The following is a 15975-nucleotide window of genomic DNA, read 5'->3' on the forward strand; positions in this document are numbered from 1 at the left end:
TGGCCTGCAAAACTGAAAAGAGTTGCAGAAAAAGTTTGTGGATCCCTGAATACCTTACTTGCAGCCTGATCTTACAGGCCCCATTAGATTTCTTTCTTGATGTAATGGACATTGGTTCGAGTTTTTCTTTCTCTTTTTTTGAAATTTAGCCTCGCTCTGTCACCCAGGCCGGAGTGTGGTGGCGTGACCTTGGCTCACTGCAACCTCTCCGCCTTCTGGGTGCAGGAGATTCTCTTGCCTCAGCTTCCCGAGTAGCTGGGATTACAGGCATGCACCACCATGCCTGGATAACTTTTGTATTTTTAGTAGAGATGGGGTTTTGCTATGTTGGTCAGACTGGTCTTGAACTCCTGCCTTCAAGCCATCCAACTGCCTCGGCCTCCCAGAGTGCTGGGATTATAGGCGTGAGCCACCACGCTCGACTCCAGGTTTTCTTTAGCAGTAATTTATTCCAAATACTGCTAGTTATAAATATATGTATGTGTATATTTCTATCTTTATGTCTACATACACACCTGCTTTTTAAAATTAGTTAATTCATGATCATTGTTTCTGGTGGCGTGCAGGGAGGTGGTGTGCTCCACGCCCACGTGTCCATTTTTGGTGTTTGCTTTTGCAGTAAGCATCATGCATGAGGATTGGTGCTGGAAGAACAAGAGCCTGGAGGTGGAAGTGCTGGAGGATGACGTGTCTGCAGTTGAGTTCAGGCAGACGGGCTACATGCTGAGATGTTCCCTGTCTCACGCCATCACTCTGGTATGTACGGCTTACGGAGTCTCTTATTTGGAAAAACGCTCGCCTTGTGGATGTCAAGAAAGACTAACATCCCAGGCATATTGTAAACGTAGGCAAGTCAGATTTCCTTTTCTGCCTCTCCACTCGCCCACCTGTTACGCAACGCATAATCAGGAAGCATTTATACTCTCTCAGTGGAAGGACCCCTGTATTTAGGAGGTTTCCTTGTCCTGGCCGTACGCTAAATCTGACTGGTGATTCGGGGTGGCCTTTGGTACAGTGCAGAGCACACTGGCTTTATATTATTAGGAATAATAGCTTTGGGTAAATTCATTTGCTGCTTCTCAGCCTCAGTTTTCACCGAAAATTGAGATCTTAATACCTACTTCTCAGGGTTATGGCAGGGCTTAAGTGAACCCTCTTAGGTATCAAAGTGTCCTTGGTGTACACCGCTCTGTACTGCCAAGTGAGTTTCTCTGATATATATATATATATATATATATATATATATATATATATATATTTTTTTTTTTTTTTTTTTTTTTTTTTTTTTTTTTGAGATGGAGTCTTGCTCTGTTGCCCAGGCTGGAGTGCGGTGGTGCAATCTCGGCTCACTGAAACCTCCGCCTCCTGGGTTCAAGCGATTCTCCTGCCTCAGCCTCCCGAGTAACTGGGACTAGAGGTGCGTCCCACCATGCCCAGCTAATTTTTTTTTTTTTTTTGTATTTTTGTTAGAGACAGAGTTCCACCATGTTGGCCAGACTGGTCTTAAAACTCCTGACCTCAGGGGATCCACCCGTGTTGGCCTCGCAGAGTGCTAGGATTACAGGCGTGAGCCATTGTGCCCCACCTTCTCTGGTGTATTTGTTCCAGCGCAGGGGAAGAAGCTGTAAACAGGATCTTAGCTTCTGGTTGACTGTGGTCTCTGTGGCCTGAAAGGCAGTGTGAAATGGGTTTCGGGAGCACCTCTGTAGATCCCTTCGTGAATTTCTATAATGTTTTGATGTCGAGCGGCGGCAGATGTCGTCGTCAGGTCTTAGTTTCTCTGTAGAGAAGCTAGAAGAATTGGAACTGGTGTTTCATGTGCCAGCTTACTCCCCTAACTGCTTAATTACAAAAACTCGACAGGTCGATTTGTTATAGGAGATCGATTAATATCCGGTTCATAATAAGTGATAGATATTTAGGAAACCTTTCCCTTCCAGCAGTGGAGTGGATTTCCAGCTCTCTTGTAATAAGATCCTTTTTTTTTTTTTTTTTTTGACACTTCTTAACCCCTTCTTTATCTCCTCCCACTGTCCCTTCACTCGCCGGGCCCCAGCCACAGTGGTCCTCTGCAGTCCCACACCAAGCTCACTCCCTCCTCGGGGCCTTTGCACATACTCTCCCCTCTGCCTGGAGTGCTGTGTCTTCTCCAGAAACACGTGTCGTTGGTTTTTCCTCCTCATTCAGGTGCAGCCCTATTGTTCAGGAGAGATGTGCCCTGGGACCAGCGAGCTAAAGACCCCTAGGCGGGGATTGTTCTTCTCTTGCTTTCCTGTTTATTTTCACAGCTTCGTTACTGACCAGTTGAGATCACTAATTTATTTGTTGATGCGTTGATTTTGTCTTCCTGTATTAGAACATAAGCCCTGTGAGAGCAGGAGCCATGGTCATGACTTCCAAGGCCCAGCCTTGTGTCTGTCACATAGCAGGTGCTCAATAAATATTAGTTGATTGAATGAAAAATAGCACACTTTTGTTGGAAGTTTTGGGAGGTTTTTAATTTTCCTGTGGCACCCAACTGCTCCAATAATTAATGGGCAAAACAGATGACTGGTTTGGAAAGAGAAATATTATTAATCATCTTGGTGTCTTCATCTCTCTTAGTAAGTCATTGTATTGGCTTTGCTCCCTTAGGAATTTTATCAGGATGGAAATGGGCGTGAGAATGTGGGGATTTATAACCTCTCCAAAGGAGTCAACCGATTCTGCCTGTCCAAGCCTGGTAAGTTTGGAAGGATTGATGTGCCATGAATTAGAAAAATGGAAAGGCACCAGAGGATGGTTTTGAAGGCATTTTTTTCTACCTTGGTTCTGTTTGCATCAAGCTTTCAATTTCTGTGTGTTCAACCTGCTCTTGTTTTTCTGTCTGTCTTGGGTTTGAGTTGGGTAGAGACCACTGGGCCCTTTCACCTCCAAAAATATACCATTGGCCAATGGCCTCTCTTTATAGTGCTGTTTTAAAATTTGAATCATTTCCCACTTTGCTTAAAATCTTTCAGTGGCTTCTCGCTCCTTCTCATTTTTTTTTCTCTTTTTTTTTTTGAGATGGAGTCTTGCTCTGTCACCCAGGCTGGAGTGTAGTGGCTCGATCTTGGCTCACTGCAGCCTCCGCCTCCTGGGTTCAAGCGATTCTCCTGCCTCAGCCTCTTGAGTAGCTGGGATTACAGGTGCCCGCCACCACATCCGGCTAATTTTTGTATTTTCAGTAGGGATGGGTTTCACCACATTGTCCAGGCTGGTCTCAAACTCCTGACCTAAAGTGATCCGCCCGCCTCAGCCTCCCAAAGTGCTGGGATTACAGGTGTGAGCTGCTGCACCCAACCCTCTCTCTCTTTTATAATGGCTTTTTTTGGAGGCAGAATTTGCATATCATAAAACTCACCTATTTAAGATGTACAATAAAATGATTTGTAGTAAATTTATCAAGTTGCACAACCATGGCCAGAATCCAGTTTTAGATTTGTTCATCACCCACAATGTAAGATCCTCTGTGGCCGTTGACAGTTAATCCCTGTTTCTAGCCATGGCCAGCCACTGATCTATTTTCTGTCCCCATGGATTGGCTTTTTTTGGACGTTTATCATACGATGCTGGTATTTTGTTTGGCTTCTTTTATTTAACATGTTTTTGAAGTTTATCTGTGTCATGGCACATATCAGTAGTTTGTTCTGTTACATTGCTGTGTAGTATTCTGGTGTGTGGTTATATCATATTTTCTGTATCCATTTATCAGTTGGTGGATATTTGAGTGGTTTCCAGTTTGACGCTGTTATGACTAATGTTACAGACATTCTTGTACAAGTCTTTGTGTCCGTATGTTTTCATTTTTCTTGTTTCGATACCTAGGAATGGAATTGCTGCATTGTGTAATAAATTTATGTTTAACCTTTTAAGAAACTGTCAAATTGTTTTCCACAGAGGCTGTGTCGTTTGATATTCCCACCAGCAATGCACGAGGGTTCCTGTTTCTTCACCTCCTTCGCCAACATTTGTTATTGTCTGTTTTATTATAGTCATCTTGGTAGATGTGAAGTCGTGTCTCATTGTGGTTTTGTTTTGCATTTTCCTAATGAATAATTCAGTGGCTCCTCCGTTTGGTTCCCAAGATAAAATACAAACTCCTTAACCTGATCTTAGCTCCTGTGTAACCCAGCCCTGTCTGCCACTGTCTCTACTCCAGCCACTCTGTCCTTCTGGGTGTCAGTTCGGCTGCCTTTGGCTACAAGTAACAAAATCCATACAGCAGTGCCATCGGCAAGTGGTAGTTTATTTGGCTCAATAAAGAAGTGTGGCAGTGCGTGGCTGCCAGCATGGGTTCAGCAGCTGGTAGATGTTAGGGGTGGTGTCTTTGTGATTCTTTAGGCCTTTCCCTTCTATTTTTTGCCTTGTATTTTCAAGATGGCTGTGGTTAGAAAACTTATGTTTAAAGGAGGAAGTCAAGGAGAGGGCAGGCAAACATTTCCTTGCGCCCCCTCCTCCAGTAAGCTACTTGTCTGTATTATTGGCCAGAACCGTGCCACATGGTTACTTCTAGCTGCAAGGGATGCTGGGACAGTTGGATGTGCTACCCGAGGCTGAGCGTGTTGCCACCCTCAACATAACCAGGGTTTGTTCTCAAGGCAGGAAGGATGCCTGTTGAGGAAACAATGAGCCAGCCTGTGAGGCAGATGCTGTTCTCTGTGGACATGTCCTCCTGCCCCTCCTAGCTGGGGCCTTCTTACCCATCAGTTCAGTATTGCTTCCCTGGGGAAGGATGGCCTCCAGGGCCACTTAGGCCTGCCTCCTACACTCTTGCTCTCAGCACTCACTTCTATCCCCTTCTTGCATGTGCCACAATTGATATGTTTGTGGCTGTCAAATGCTCCCCCTCTCTGTGGATGGTAAACTCCATGAAGACAGGGACCACTGCTCTGTCATTCCCCACTGTGTACCAGTACCTAGCATAATACCTGGCCAGGAAGAGGTGCTCTGTCGATATTTGTTGAATGAAAGACCAAACAAAACAAACAGAGAAACCTGGTTTTTTTTTTTTTTTTTTTTTGATGGTAATTACTCTGGGGCTTGTTGAGTGCAATGAAAACAGCAGGGTGGTTTTAGCTAATTTCAGGTTTTTGTAGGAAGTGTGGCCAAAATATTGGTTAATGATGATTTGGGGGAAATACATTGTTATTCCTTGTATCTTCCTGAAATTGACTGTGTTCCTCTGGCAAGTGATGAAATGTACCCTTACTCGGAGTGTCCTCCCACACAGACTCACACTTTTCTGGGGCTTCCCTTACTCCTTACCTCCTTTTTAGGAATATTTATAGGAAGAAATTGAGGCTGTGGTTATCTCTTGGATCCTTAATAGAATCTTTTAAGTAGAAAATTATCCTCAGTCCAGTTTGCAGTAGAAACGTACTTTCTGTTCCTTCTCGTGCGTGGATGGGTCCGTTCACTTGGTCTGTGCAGATTTAACTACTGTGAGTTGTTACCTTATGGAAAATGAAAATCATGCGCCTGTGATCGGGCCATTGCATGGATCAGGTCATTGGTAAGACGCCTTCATAGGCAGTGAAAACGATGCCTGCCCAGTATTTCTGATCCCATTATTGCAGATCTGCGATACGTTTGAGTTTTCACATGCAAAGAGCTGCCACTCGATTTCAGATGTCGGAATTGCTCAGTGTAATAGATGCCATTCTCTGAAAATTACTTTCGATTTCCCGTCTGTAGGTGTGTACAAAGTGACCCCTCGCTCCTGCCACCGGTTTGAGCAAGCGTTCTACACCTATGACACGTAAGCCTGGGAATTGAATGCTTTGTGGTGTTTGTATACATTCTGTGGAGGATTCTTCATTTACTTCAGAGAACAAAAGGAGTTTTTCTGGTTTTTTTTCTGAAAGAGGCAAGGTTAGGCCTTCAACAGCATTTCTAGATAAGGATTTTAAGACACTTGGATTAGTTACTGAGGAACCGGAGACAGGATCCCTTTCCCAAGAATTCTGTAACCCCAGGATAGAGGGCTGTGTTTTTGAAGTGCCTTAAATAGAAGCTTTGTCAAATCTCCCAGCCCTCACCGATGGGCATCTGTCAAGTTCAAGTCTGCCATTTTTGTATTTTTACAGACGTGTGTGGGTTTCACTGGGAATTGGAAGCATAAAGTTGTGGAGTGGAGAATTAGTTTATTCTTTAGAATACTTCTCTGGATCTCCAGAGTTATTTTACCCCAGACTAAGAGCAATTTTCTGTAGTATATTTAGGGTGAAGAAGGATGCCCAAAAAGGGTATTGCTGATGATCTTCTGAGAATGAGTAGGTTCTAGTGTTTCCTCTCCTTTGATTTGTAGGTCTTCACCTAGTATCTTGACATTGACAGCCATTCGCCACCATGTCCTTGGAACTATCACCACCGACAAAATGATGGATGTCACTGTGACTATCAAGTAAGACGAGCATTCTGCAGTGGGCCGAGAGTGGTGGGAGAGGGTGTGGATGAGGCCTGGGGAGTCTCTAATAGGCTCTCTGGAAATTAGTTTTGATTTCTTATCTCTAGATGTATATACACATGGCCTTCCCTCTCTTATAGGACATTGCCGTCAATTCCCAGCAGCCTTGATCCTTTCCTTTTCTGATTCAGAAATTACCTGTGGGTGAGGAAGAGCGTTGCGACAGCTTGTTTCAGTGTCTTCAATTTCTGTTTGAACTCTTTGTACTTCTCATCTTTGCTAAGGAAAAAAAAATCTCTGGGGTTTGTGCATTGTATTTCAAGTGTTTTAGCAAATTCAAATTGCCTATTTTTCTTTAGACTTTTGCTTGAAGGCTTGGGAAATAGAGATGGCACCTGGTATAAGAGAAGGGTCGCGAGAGAGGAAGTATTTGAAAGGCAAGTCCCTCACCGAAGGTCACGTTGACGTGAATGTCACCTTTCAGGGAATTTTTGCAGTGTGGTGAGGTACCTGTGATGCCTCAATTTTCTTGAGAAATTGAAAGAGTTTTGGCAACATGACCGTCTTTGTCAAGTAGAATGGGAATCGCAGTCCCTGTCTCCCTCCTGCCCCGGTTGAAGTCACCTTTCCAGCTATGTTTCCATCTTTCTGTCCACCATCTGTTTATCCATCCGTCATCCCTGCAGAGTACATGATGACTGAATAACTGGGAGTCTTCAGTGTTTAGGCACTGGGCTTATGAGGCCACAGCCCCTACACTTATGGGATTGACAGTCTCATGGGGGGAACAGTGGTCAGATACTCACATGCAGAACCGTAAAATGACACCTGTTCTGAGTGCTTTGAGCTTGACCTTGGGGGCATGCAGGACAGGTAGGCTGCGGGGGGCCAGGCCATGTTAAGGTCCATAGTCTTTGTCCCGTGATGCAATTGACGTGTTTTACATAGAGGAATGACATTTTTCTTCCTGAAAGGTCCCCCTATTGGCCGAGTGGAGAACAGACAGAAGAGGCCTGAGAGTGGGAGGTGGTGGAGGCAGGGGGAGGCAATGGGGGCCCCAGACTAGTGGCTGCGGAGATGGAGAGCGACGGACTGGTCGGAGAGTCGTTGAGGGACTGAGTTGATGAGACATGGCACTAAAGTGACCACTGGGTTAGGGCGGGAGAAATGTCAGGGCTGGCCCTGGTTTCTGGTGATGGGGAGCCAGGTTTTTAGCTGGGGGTGGATTTGCTGAAGGTCTGTTGCTGTCTTTTACTATCATTTACTGTCTCCCTGCTTGGAAAGTATGAATTACTGATAGGACTAGCAATCTACCTTCTTACCAGTAGTAACTGCATATTACCTCCTTTCAGCTTGATTACATTCATTTTTGTAACTTCACAAGGGTGTTTGTGTTGCTTGCTTGTGCCGGAGGTTGTATGGAATGCATCTTCCAGCTAGACAGAGCCACTCGGATTCCCCCTGGGGATCTTGTACTTAGCAGACCCAAAACCCGACTGCTGACAGTTGCCCTCCATGAGCCCCTCTGTGGTCTTTTCTGATTCAGATATGGCAGCTCCCACTTTCTCCTTGTTTCTTGATTCTTATTTCCCTTGAACCCTAGGCCCAGCCAATTCCCCAACAAAGCCTTGGCTTTACAATCAAAATACACCCGTCATCTAGTCCCTTTTTACCACTTGGCCCTCAGCCTTGGTCTGACCCCCCTCTGGGGTCACTGCAGCAGCTTCCCAGCTGGCCTTCCCTTCTTACCACATGGCCCTCAGCCCTGGTCTGACCCCCTCCGGGATCACTGTAGCAGCTTCCCAGCTGGCCTTCGCTTCTTACCACGTGGCCCTCAGCCCTAGTCTGACCCCCTCTGGGATCATTGCAGCAGCTTCCCAGCTGGCCTTCCTGTTTCCGCCATTGCTTTGTGTGTTTTCCATGAAGCAGCGAATGATTTCTTTTATCATACCATTCCTCGACTGAAAACTCCAGTGGCTCCAGGTCGGCACCAAGCCTGTGAAGCCTCAGTCTGACATCTGCTGCCCCTTGGACCTCTCTGATGGATATGACTCTTCCGTGGGCCCCTGTGCCCCAGGCTGGACTGGTGTTGCCATTGCTTGAACATCTGAGTGAGCTTTCTCTCCAAGGACTTTGCACTTGGCACCGCTTTGCCCAAGCTACTGTTTACCCAGAGAGCTGCGTGGCGCATTCTCTCCCTTCCTTCAGACCTTTGCTCAATGTCACCTTATCAGAAAGGCCTTGACTGTCCCTTTAATGTAAAACAGTGCTCCGGGCTCTCCGTCTTCCCACACTGCTTTATTTTCCTTTATTGCACTTTTCCTCTGGTATTATTTTTCTCTTTATTTTCAGCCCCTTCCCACTGAAACGTGGATTCCACAGGGGTAGGAAGTGTGGTCTGTTTTGTTGATGCTGTATCCTTGGTGCCTATTTCTCTATCAGAGCAGTTCTCAGTGAAGGTAGAATGGAGGAACAGAGGATGGTGGCGTGGAGAAAACTCCATGTCCTACATGGAAACTGACAAGCTTATATCCAGTTGCCATAAAATCAACCGTATTTCATTCCAGCCCACATCTACCAGATACTGCCACCATCACTGCAAAGCTCAGTTGTTATTTTTTGTGAAACTACTAGTTTATTTAAAACAGAAGACTCCGCCACTGTGGTGTCATGATAAGATGTCCAGTTTTTAACTCGCAAGTCCATACTCGTAGAAAGGTCAAATTCCCACTGACCACAAGGATACGCAACCACGTCCTAGGGGCCGCCATTTCTTTCTTCTAGGTCTTCCATCGACAGTGAACCCGCCTTGGTCTTAGGCCCTCTGAAGTCTGTGCAGGAGCTGCGGAGGGAGCAGCAGCTGGCTGAGATCGAGGCCCGCAGGCAGGAGAGGGAGAAAAATGGCAAAGAGGAAGGCGAAGAAAGAATGACCAAGCCTCCCATGCAGGAGATGGTAGATGAGTTACAAGGCCCCTTCTCGTATGATTTCTCTTACTGGGCGCGGTAAGCTCTCTTGTGTGTTTCCCTACAGTGTCCTCTGTTTTGTGGGGACAGGACCCACCAAACTGAAGTATATTAATTATTTTAGGTCTGGAGAGAAAATCACTGTTACACCATCATCTAAAGAGCTGCTCTTTTATCCCCCTTCAATGGAAGCCGTTGTCAGTGGAGGTAAATGTCAACTCAGCGAGCGAATGTCACACACACCTTTGCAGTTGTTCCCTTGCCTGCATTTACAAGTAGATTTGTGATGTTATAGTGAAGCCATCTTTGTAAGCCACCTTACATCCTCTCTGGCACACAGATGTTACTGTTGGTTGGTTGGATGGATGGATGGATGGATGGATGGATGGATGGATGGATGGATGGGTTGGATGGATGGATGGATGGATGAATGAATGAATGATTTAGATAAATAAAAGTAACTTTTGCTGTTAGAATTGAGTTGATCTTTTTGGAAAAGGACTTGGTTTTCTTTGACATTATCAGGTCGACACCAGAAGGTAGATGAAGCACAAAGCTGCCAGTGATGATCTTTAATGATCTTTCTGTTGTTTGGCAGAGCATGATGGGAGGGTCTTTTTTTGGGGAATGGATGACTGAAGTGATCACTTGTGGAGTATTTGTCTTTTGCCACTTATTATTTTTTTCCCAGCACTATGGCTTCGTTAAGTTGTGGGTGTTATGTGGTTCGTGTTTGGAAGCAGAGGGTGTTGAAGAGCGTGACTTCTAGCAGGCAGGCTGTTTGGGGCGGTCTTTCTCAGTGGGTCCTCTGGAGGCTGAGCAGCATGGCCTCCTGTCTGCTGTAAAGTGTTCCCTCCTGATCTGTGGCCTCCTGAGAACCTAGGAAGAGTAGTAGTAAAAACCCAGCCTTCAGCGTTTTTTGATTCTCTTGCTAAAGTCCTTCACACTGAGAAAGGCCTTTCAGGCATGGAAAGAGGCTTGGGCTGTATCCAATTATTGAGCTCCCCGGGGTGTAAAATAACCGCATTTGGAACTAGCTTCTAAGATCTGTTTTAGCCACTTTTGTCATGGGAAACCCCCAACCAAGAAGCTCCTGTCTCTGCTACCAAGCCCCATCCTTGTGTTTATTTCTTCCCCTCTTAGAAAGCTGCCCAGGGAAGCTGATCGAGATCCACGGGAAGGCAGGCCTGTTTTTAGAAGGCCAGATCCACCCCGAGTTGGAAGGAGTCGAGATTGTCATCAGTGAAAAGGGGGCAAGTTCACCGCTGATCACAGTCTTTACTGATGACAAAGGTGCCTACAGGTGAGCCCGGGATAGAGACACATTTGCCTGGGATCAGCGTGGGAGTCCTCTGAAGAAACTGGGGCCCACATTTCCTTGGGCTTGGTAAGGCTTCCTGTAGGGTGTGAACAAAGCCGTTGCTAGCATTCTGCTCTCTCCTCTTCAGTGTTGGCCCCCTGCACAGTGACCTGGAGTACACAGTGACCTCACAGAAGGAGGGCTATGTTCTGACTGCAGTGGAAGGAACCATCGGAGACTTCAAGGCCTATGCCCTGGCAGGCGTAAGCTTTGAGGTAACTAACACTGTATTTTCAAAAGGCAGTTATACTGAGGTATAATTAACATATAATAAACTGCACAAAAAGGGTACAGTGTGATAGTCTTGACCTAGGAATACACCCATGAAAACACCTCCACAATTAAAATAGCACATCTGTGGCCCTCAAGGTTTCCTCCTGCCCCTTGGTAATCCCTCCCTGCCACCCTTCCGCTGAGCTGATGATCTGCTTTTTTCATCACCATTGGTTAGTTTGCATTTTCGAGTTTTTATAGGTTGGTGCAAAAGTGATTGTGGTTTTTGCCATTGAGAATCATGGCAGAAACCGCAATCACTTTTGCACCAACCTGTATATAAATGGAATCAAACGGGATATACTGTTTTTTTTTTTTTTTTTTGGTCTGACTTATTTCACGTAGCATAATTTGGAGAGCTGTTGACTTTAGCATGTTTGTGTACCTTCTGGGAAGTAGTTAAAGCTGTCATCCATAACTGTTCCATTTTGAAGGACACAGAATGTTCTTACTGAGGCGTTTGCTGCCTAGCTCCCTTCCACCGGTCCTTTCTGGGAAGAAGCGTGCTGTGATTGTACAGAGTGGGTCTGGAGATCGTTGAGAATGAATATTTATAAACTATAGGCCAAAGGAAAAGAGTGACAGATTACATCGCATAAAAATTTAGAATTCTATATTGCTGAATACATTTGGAACCAAACTGAAAGATATTCAAACTCAGAAGAAATGTTTGTATCATAAATAATATCCCCATTTTACAAGGAGCTCCTAAAATTGGTAAGAAAAAGACAACCTGCTAGAAAAAAAATGAACAAAGATTATGAAAAGGAAATTCATGGAAGTAACGCAGGTGACTAATAAACACAGAAACACAAAGCCTCTGTAGTTACTGAGGAAATGTGCTAAGGAAGTTACAGTCAAAACACTGTTTTGCAGGGATTAGATTTGCTGTAATTAAGACAATCTCTATTTTTTGGTAAGTGTGGGTTTTCCCAAGCATAAATAATTTATGGGACTGTAAGTGGTTACAGCCACTTTGGAATGCAATTAGATAGTATCTTTCTGAATTTAAAGTGCATGTATCCAACAATTCTACTTCTAGGAATGGATTGTTCAGGAAATAAAAATAAAACTAAGTGCCTAGAGATACATATTTGGGGATATTCCGATTGTCTCTTGTGTACCACAAAAGTAGGTGCTGTGGTTTGTCAAACCCTGCCTTAGAATGCTATGCAGTAGTTAAGAAACAGGCAGATTTCTATTGGCTGGCAGAAGAGAACCAGGATAAATTGTTGAGGAAGAGAGCAAGTTGCAGAACTGTACATATAACATGCCATTTTTATTTCACCTCCTCCACCCACTCAATGAACTTGCCAGTCTGTGAACAATAATATGTAATGTTTATAAAATTTGTGTGGGCATAGAAAGAGTTCTGGGCTGGGCACGGTGGCTCATGCCTCTAATCCCAGCACTTTGGGAGGCCCAGGCATGTGGATTGCTTGAGCCCAGTAGTTTGAGATCAGCCTGGGCAACGTGGCAAGACCCGTCTCTATAAAAAATACAGAAATGTAGCTGGGCATGATGGTGTGCGCCTATAGTCCCATCTCCTCAGGAGGTTAAAGCTGAAGGATTGCTTGAGCTTGGGAGGCGAAGGTTGTAGTGAGCCCAGGTTGTGCCACTGCACTCCAGCCTGGGTGACAGAGCAAGACCCTGTCTAAAAAAAAAAAAAGTTCTAGAAGGGCTACACACCAAACTTACAAAACTTACAACAGTAGTTACCTGTGGGGAGGAAGATTAGGTCCCCTGTCCTCCTTTGAGTAACAATAAAAGAAAAAAACCTTGAAAAAATGACCTCTTGACTTGTGGAACTGTTATTTTCATAGTTAGTAGGAGTTTAACCTTGCTCCGGTCTCACCTTCTCATCCCCAGATAAAAGCTGAGGATGACCAGCCCCTCCCGGGAGTCCTCTTATCCCTGAGCGGTGGCCTGTTTCGTTCCAACCTCTTGACCCAGGACAACGGCATTCTGACATTCTCAAACCTGGTAACGTGTTCTGCAATTTACCACCTGCCTGTCTTCCCTGAGAGAGAGCCAGGATGCAGCATGCGAGACTTATGTGTTGCTTGACAACATGAGAAGAGAAAGCCAATGTGGAGTGGTTTCAGTTTCTTGGGGGCCCACAGTCATTAGAGTATTGCTCTTACTCGAACTTAATGCTGCTGATTCATGTTCCCTTCCACACGCACTTCTTGTTTTCTGATCACCCGCTTGTCACTAAGACAGTGTAATTAATTTCCCTGGCCACAACGGCTGCTCTCTTAGGCGTCTTCTTGTTTTGCCACGGAATCATGTTTATGATGCTGAGCCTTGTTTGGTGGTTAGCTTGCGTTTCTTCTGAAAAGACATTCCACTTGGTGGGAAGAGAGCAGCAGTTTTTCTTTCAAGATGCAGTCGGAGGCCCTGACTGGTGGGGATTCAGGAAGTGTGTGTTAGTTGGTCATCTTGTCAGTCATGGTAACAAAGTGGCTGTGGTGGGGCTATTGGAGACCGGGCAGTGGGGGCATCTGAAGACACCACTTTGCAGTGATGCAGACTGCTCCTTACTTGCTGTGTCCTATCAGGCAAGTTACTTTGCCTCTCTGAGCCTCAGTTTCTTTATTCATTAAATTCAAATATGGGCCAGGTATGGTGGCCCACGCCTGTAATCCCACCGCTTTGGGAGGGTGAGGCAGTAGGATCGCTTGAGCTTGGGAGTTTGAGACCAGCAACATAGGAAGACCCCATCTCTACAAAAAATAAAAAAATTAGCTGGGCATGGTGGTGCATGCCTGTGGTCCCAGGTACTCAGGAGGCCGAGGTGGGAGATTTGCTTGAGCCCAGAAGGTTGAGACTACGGTGTGCTGTGATCGTGCACTCCATCCTGGGGGACAGAGTCAGGCCCTGTCTCAGAAAAAAAAAAAAAAGAAAGAAAAATTAAATATGACTTCTACCTCTCTGAGTCATTGCAGGCAGGTGATACCATCAGCTGCCGTTGTTAGAGTTGTGATTGCCATTACCTGACTGTGAGTGGTGATTATAGAGAGAGGGTTACTATTTCTGGCTGCCCGGGAAGCCATGGCGCTCCCCTGGTGTAATTCTGGTCCATCGTGACATTCGCCCCTCACTTTTAAGCCATGCCTAGATGTGACTGCTGAGGCTCAGTGTGATTATCTTGGCAGAGCCCTGGCCAGTATTACTTCAAACCCATGATGAAGGAGTTCCGGTTTGAGCCATCCTCACAGATGATCGAGGTGCAGGAAGGCCAGAACCTGAAGATCACCATCACGGGGTACCGAACCGCTTACAGGTAAGTGCCCTGGCCACCCCACTCTCTTCCAGGGCTGGGCTGGTGAATCACATTCAGGCCTCTGTTGCCTGGAAACGCATCCCAGGCTTCACACTGATTTTACTTGGGAGGGAAGGGAGATTAGATACGAGGGCAAAGGAGTTTTGACTGCTGCCCTTCTCTCCTAGGAGCTCAACGTGGTGGTTCAGTCTCAAATTTCCTATTTTGGAATTGGCTTGAGAGAGCCTATTGAGTTGCTAAAAGCTTTTATTTGTTTTTTATTTTTTGAGACGGAGTTTCATTCTTCTTGCCCAGGCTGGAGTACAATGGCGCAGCCTTGGCTCACTGCAACCTCTGCCTCCCGGGTTCCAGCTATTCTCTTGTCCTGGCCTCCCAAGTAGCTGGGACTGCCACCATGCATGGCTAATTTTTCTATTTTTAGTAGAGACAAGATTTCACTTTGTTGGCCAGGTTGGTCTCGGACTCCTGATCTCAGATGATCTGCCTGCCTCGGTCTCCCAAAGTGTTGGGATTACAGGCGTGAGCCACCGCGCCTGGCCACTTTTATTTTTTAAAAGACTTTCAAACCTGAATTAAATTATTAAAAGGAGAAAATGTGCTCAGTTGAATAAAACTTCAAAATGCTGAAAAGAGTATAGTGTAAAATTTCCCCTCTGTCTTGTCTCCTAGCCACCCAAGTTCCTCTTCTGGGAGACAACCAGTACTTCCAGTTTTTCTGAATGCTTCCAGCTGTAGATAGATAGATACACATTAGTGTCTGGCAAGGCACAGTGGCTCACACCTATAATCCCAGCACTTTTGGAGGCTGAAGTGGGAAGTTCTCTTGAGTCTGGAAGTTCAAGACCAGCCTAGGCAACATAGCAAGACCCCGTCTCTACAAAAAAATAAAAATACAAAGTAAAAAAGATACACATCTATAGATAGAGAGATGCATACATATATACATGTATACACACAGATACACACATATATGTGTATTTTTTGTAGACTTATACAGAATCACTTTAGAGGAAGAGTAATTGGAAAGATTGGGTTTAGAAAAATGGACCATTTTCTACTGAATATATGGAGTGAAAGAGGAAGTGAGTTATTTCCATGTTATTGAAAGCTCCATTATTTCAAATAAAGCCTAGAAAGAATAAAATAAAGCTTTAGCCTTCTTAAATTACAATTTTCCAGAGCATCCCTCAAAATGTATGAGAAAAGAAATTGATGGCAGCTTATCCCTCTGGCAGGAAGGTGTGGTTTGGAAGTGGGCCGGCCACACCGAGTTGCCTGGGTCATTGAGACACAGTTCTCCACTGAACTATTTTGCCCCATAATTTTGGTAAACGGGAAACACTTGGGTCCTTCAGATAACCATGAGAATATCTCATTCGTGCCTTTTCTTGCCATACTAGTTGCTATGGCACAGTGTCTTCCTTAAACGGAGAGCCCGAACAAGGGGTTGCCGTGGAAGCGGTGGGCCAGAACGACTGCAGCATTTACGGAGAAGACACCGTGACAGACGAAGAGGGCAAGTTCAGATTACGTGGATTGCTGGTGAGACTTGGAATGTGTTTTCTTTGGGGACTTTTTTTTCATCCTGTGTCCAGAAGTATCTTGTGGTGGCCCCAAGACTGCTAGGAGTGGGTTGGGCGAGAGGGCTGGGGGTGGGGCTCTGGA

The 15975-nt window shown here is 45.4% G+C and overlaps 1 protein-coding gene across 6 annotated transcripts in view; it reads left to right on the forward strand.

Annotated features, from left to right (window-relative positions):
* Nucleotides 1–15975, forward strand: part of LOC129135305 (BOS complex subunit NOMO1-like) — a 62321-nt gene that overhangs the window by 31921 nt on the left and 14425 nt on the right. For all 6 annotated transcript variants that reach the window (XM_054668959.1, XM_054668964.2, XM_054668961.2 and 3 more), the window contains exons 15-25: nt 620–756; nt 2635–2722; nt 5716–5779; nt 6329–6424; nt 9212–9430; nt 9516–9598; nt 10535–10694; nt 10840–10966; nt 12894–13007; nt 14183–14310; nt 15711–15852. In XM_054668959.1, the coding sequence (XP_054524934.1) occupies nt 620–756; nt 2635–2722; nt 5716–5779; nt 6329–6424; nt 9212–9430; nt 9516–9598; nt 10535–10694; nt 10840–10966; nt 12894–13007; nt 14183–14310; nt 15711–15852 (1358 nt within the window). The remainder of the gene's footprint in view (nt 1–619; nt 757–2634; nt 2723–5715; nt 5780–6328; nt 6425–9211; nt 9431–9515; nt 9599–10534; nt 10695–10839; nt 10967–12893; nt 13008–14182; nt 14311–15710; nt 15853–15975) is intronic.

This window comes from Pan troglodytes, chromosome 18 (assembly GCF_028858775.2).
Source record: "Pan troglodytes isolate AG18354 chromosome 18, NHGRI_mPanTro3-v2.0_pri, whole genome shotgun sequence".
In the NCBI taxonomy this organism is placed as follows: domain Eukaryota; kingdom Metazoa; phylum Chordata; class Mammalia; order Primates; family Hominidae; genus Pan; species Pan troglodytes.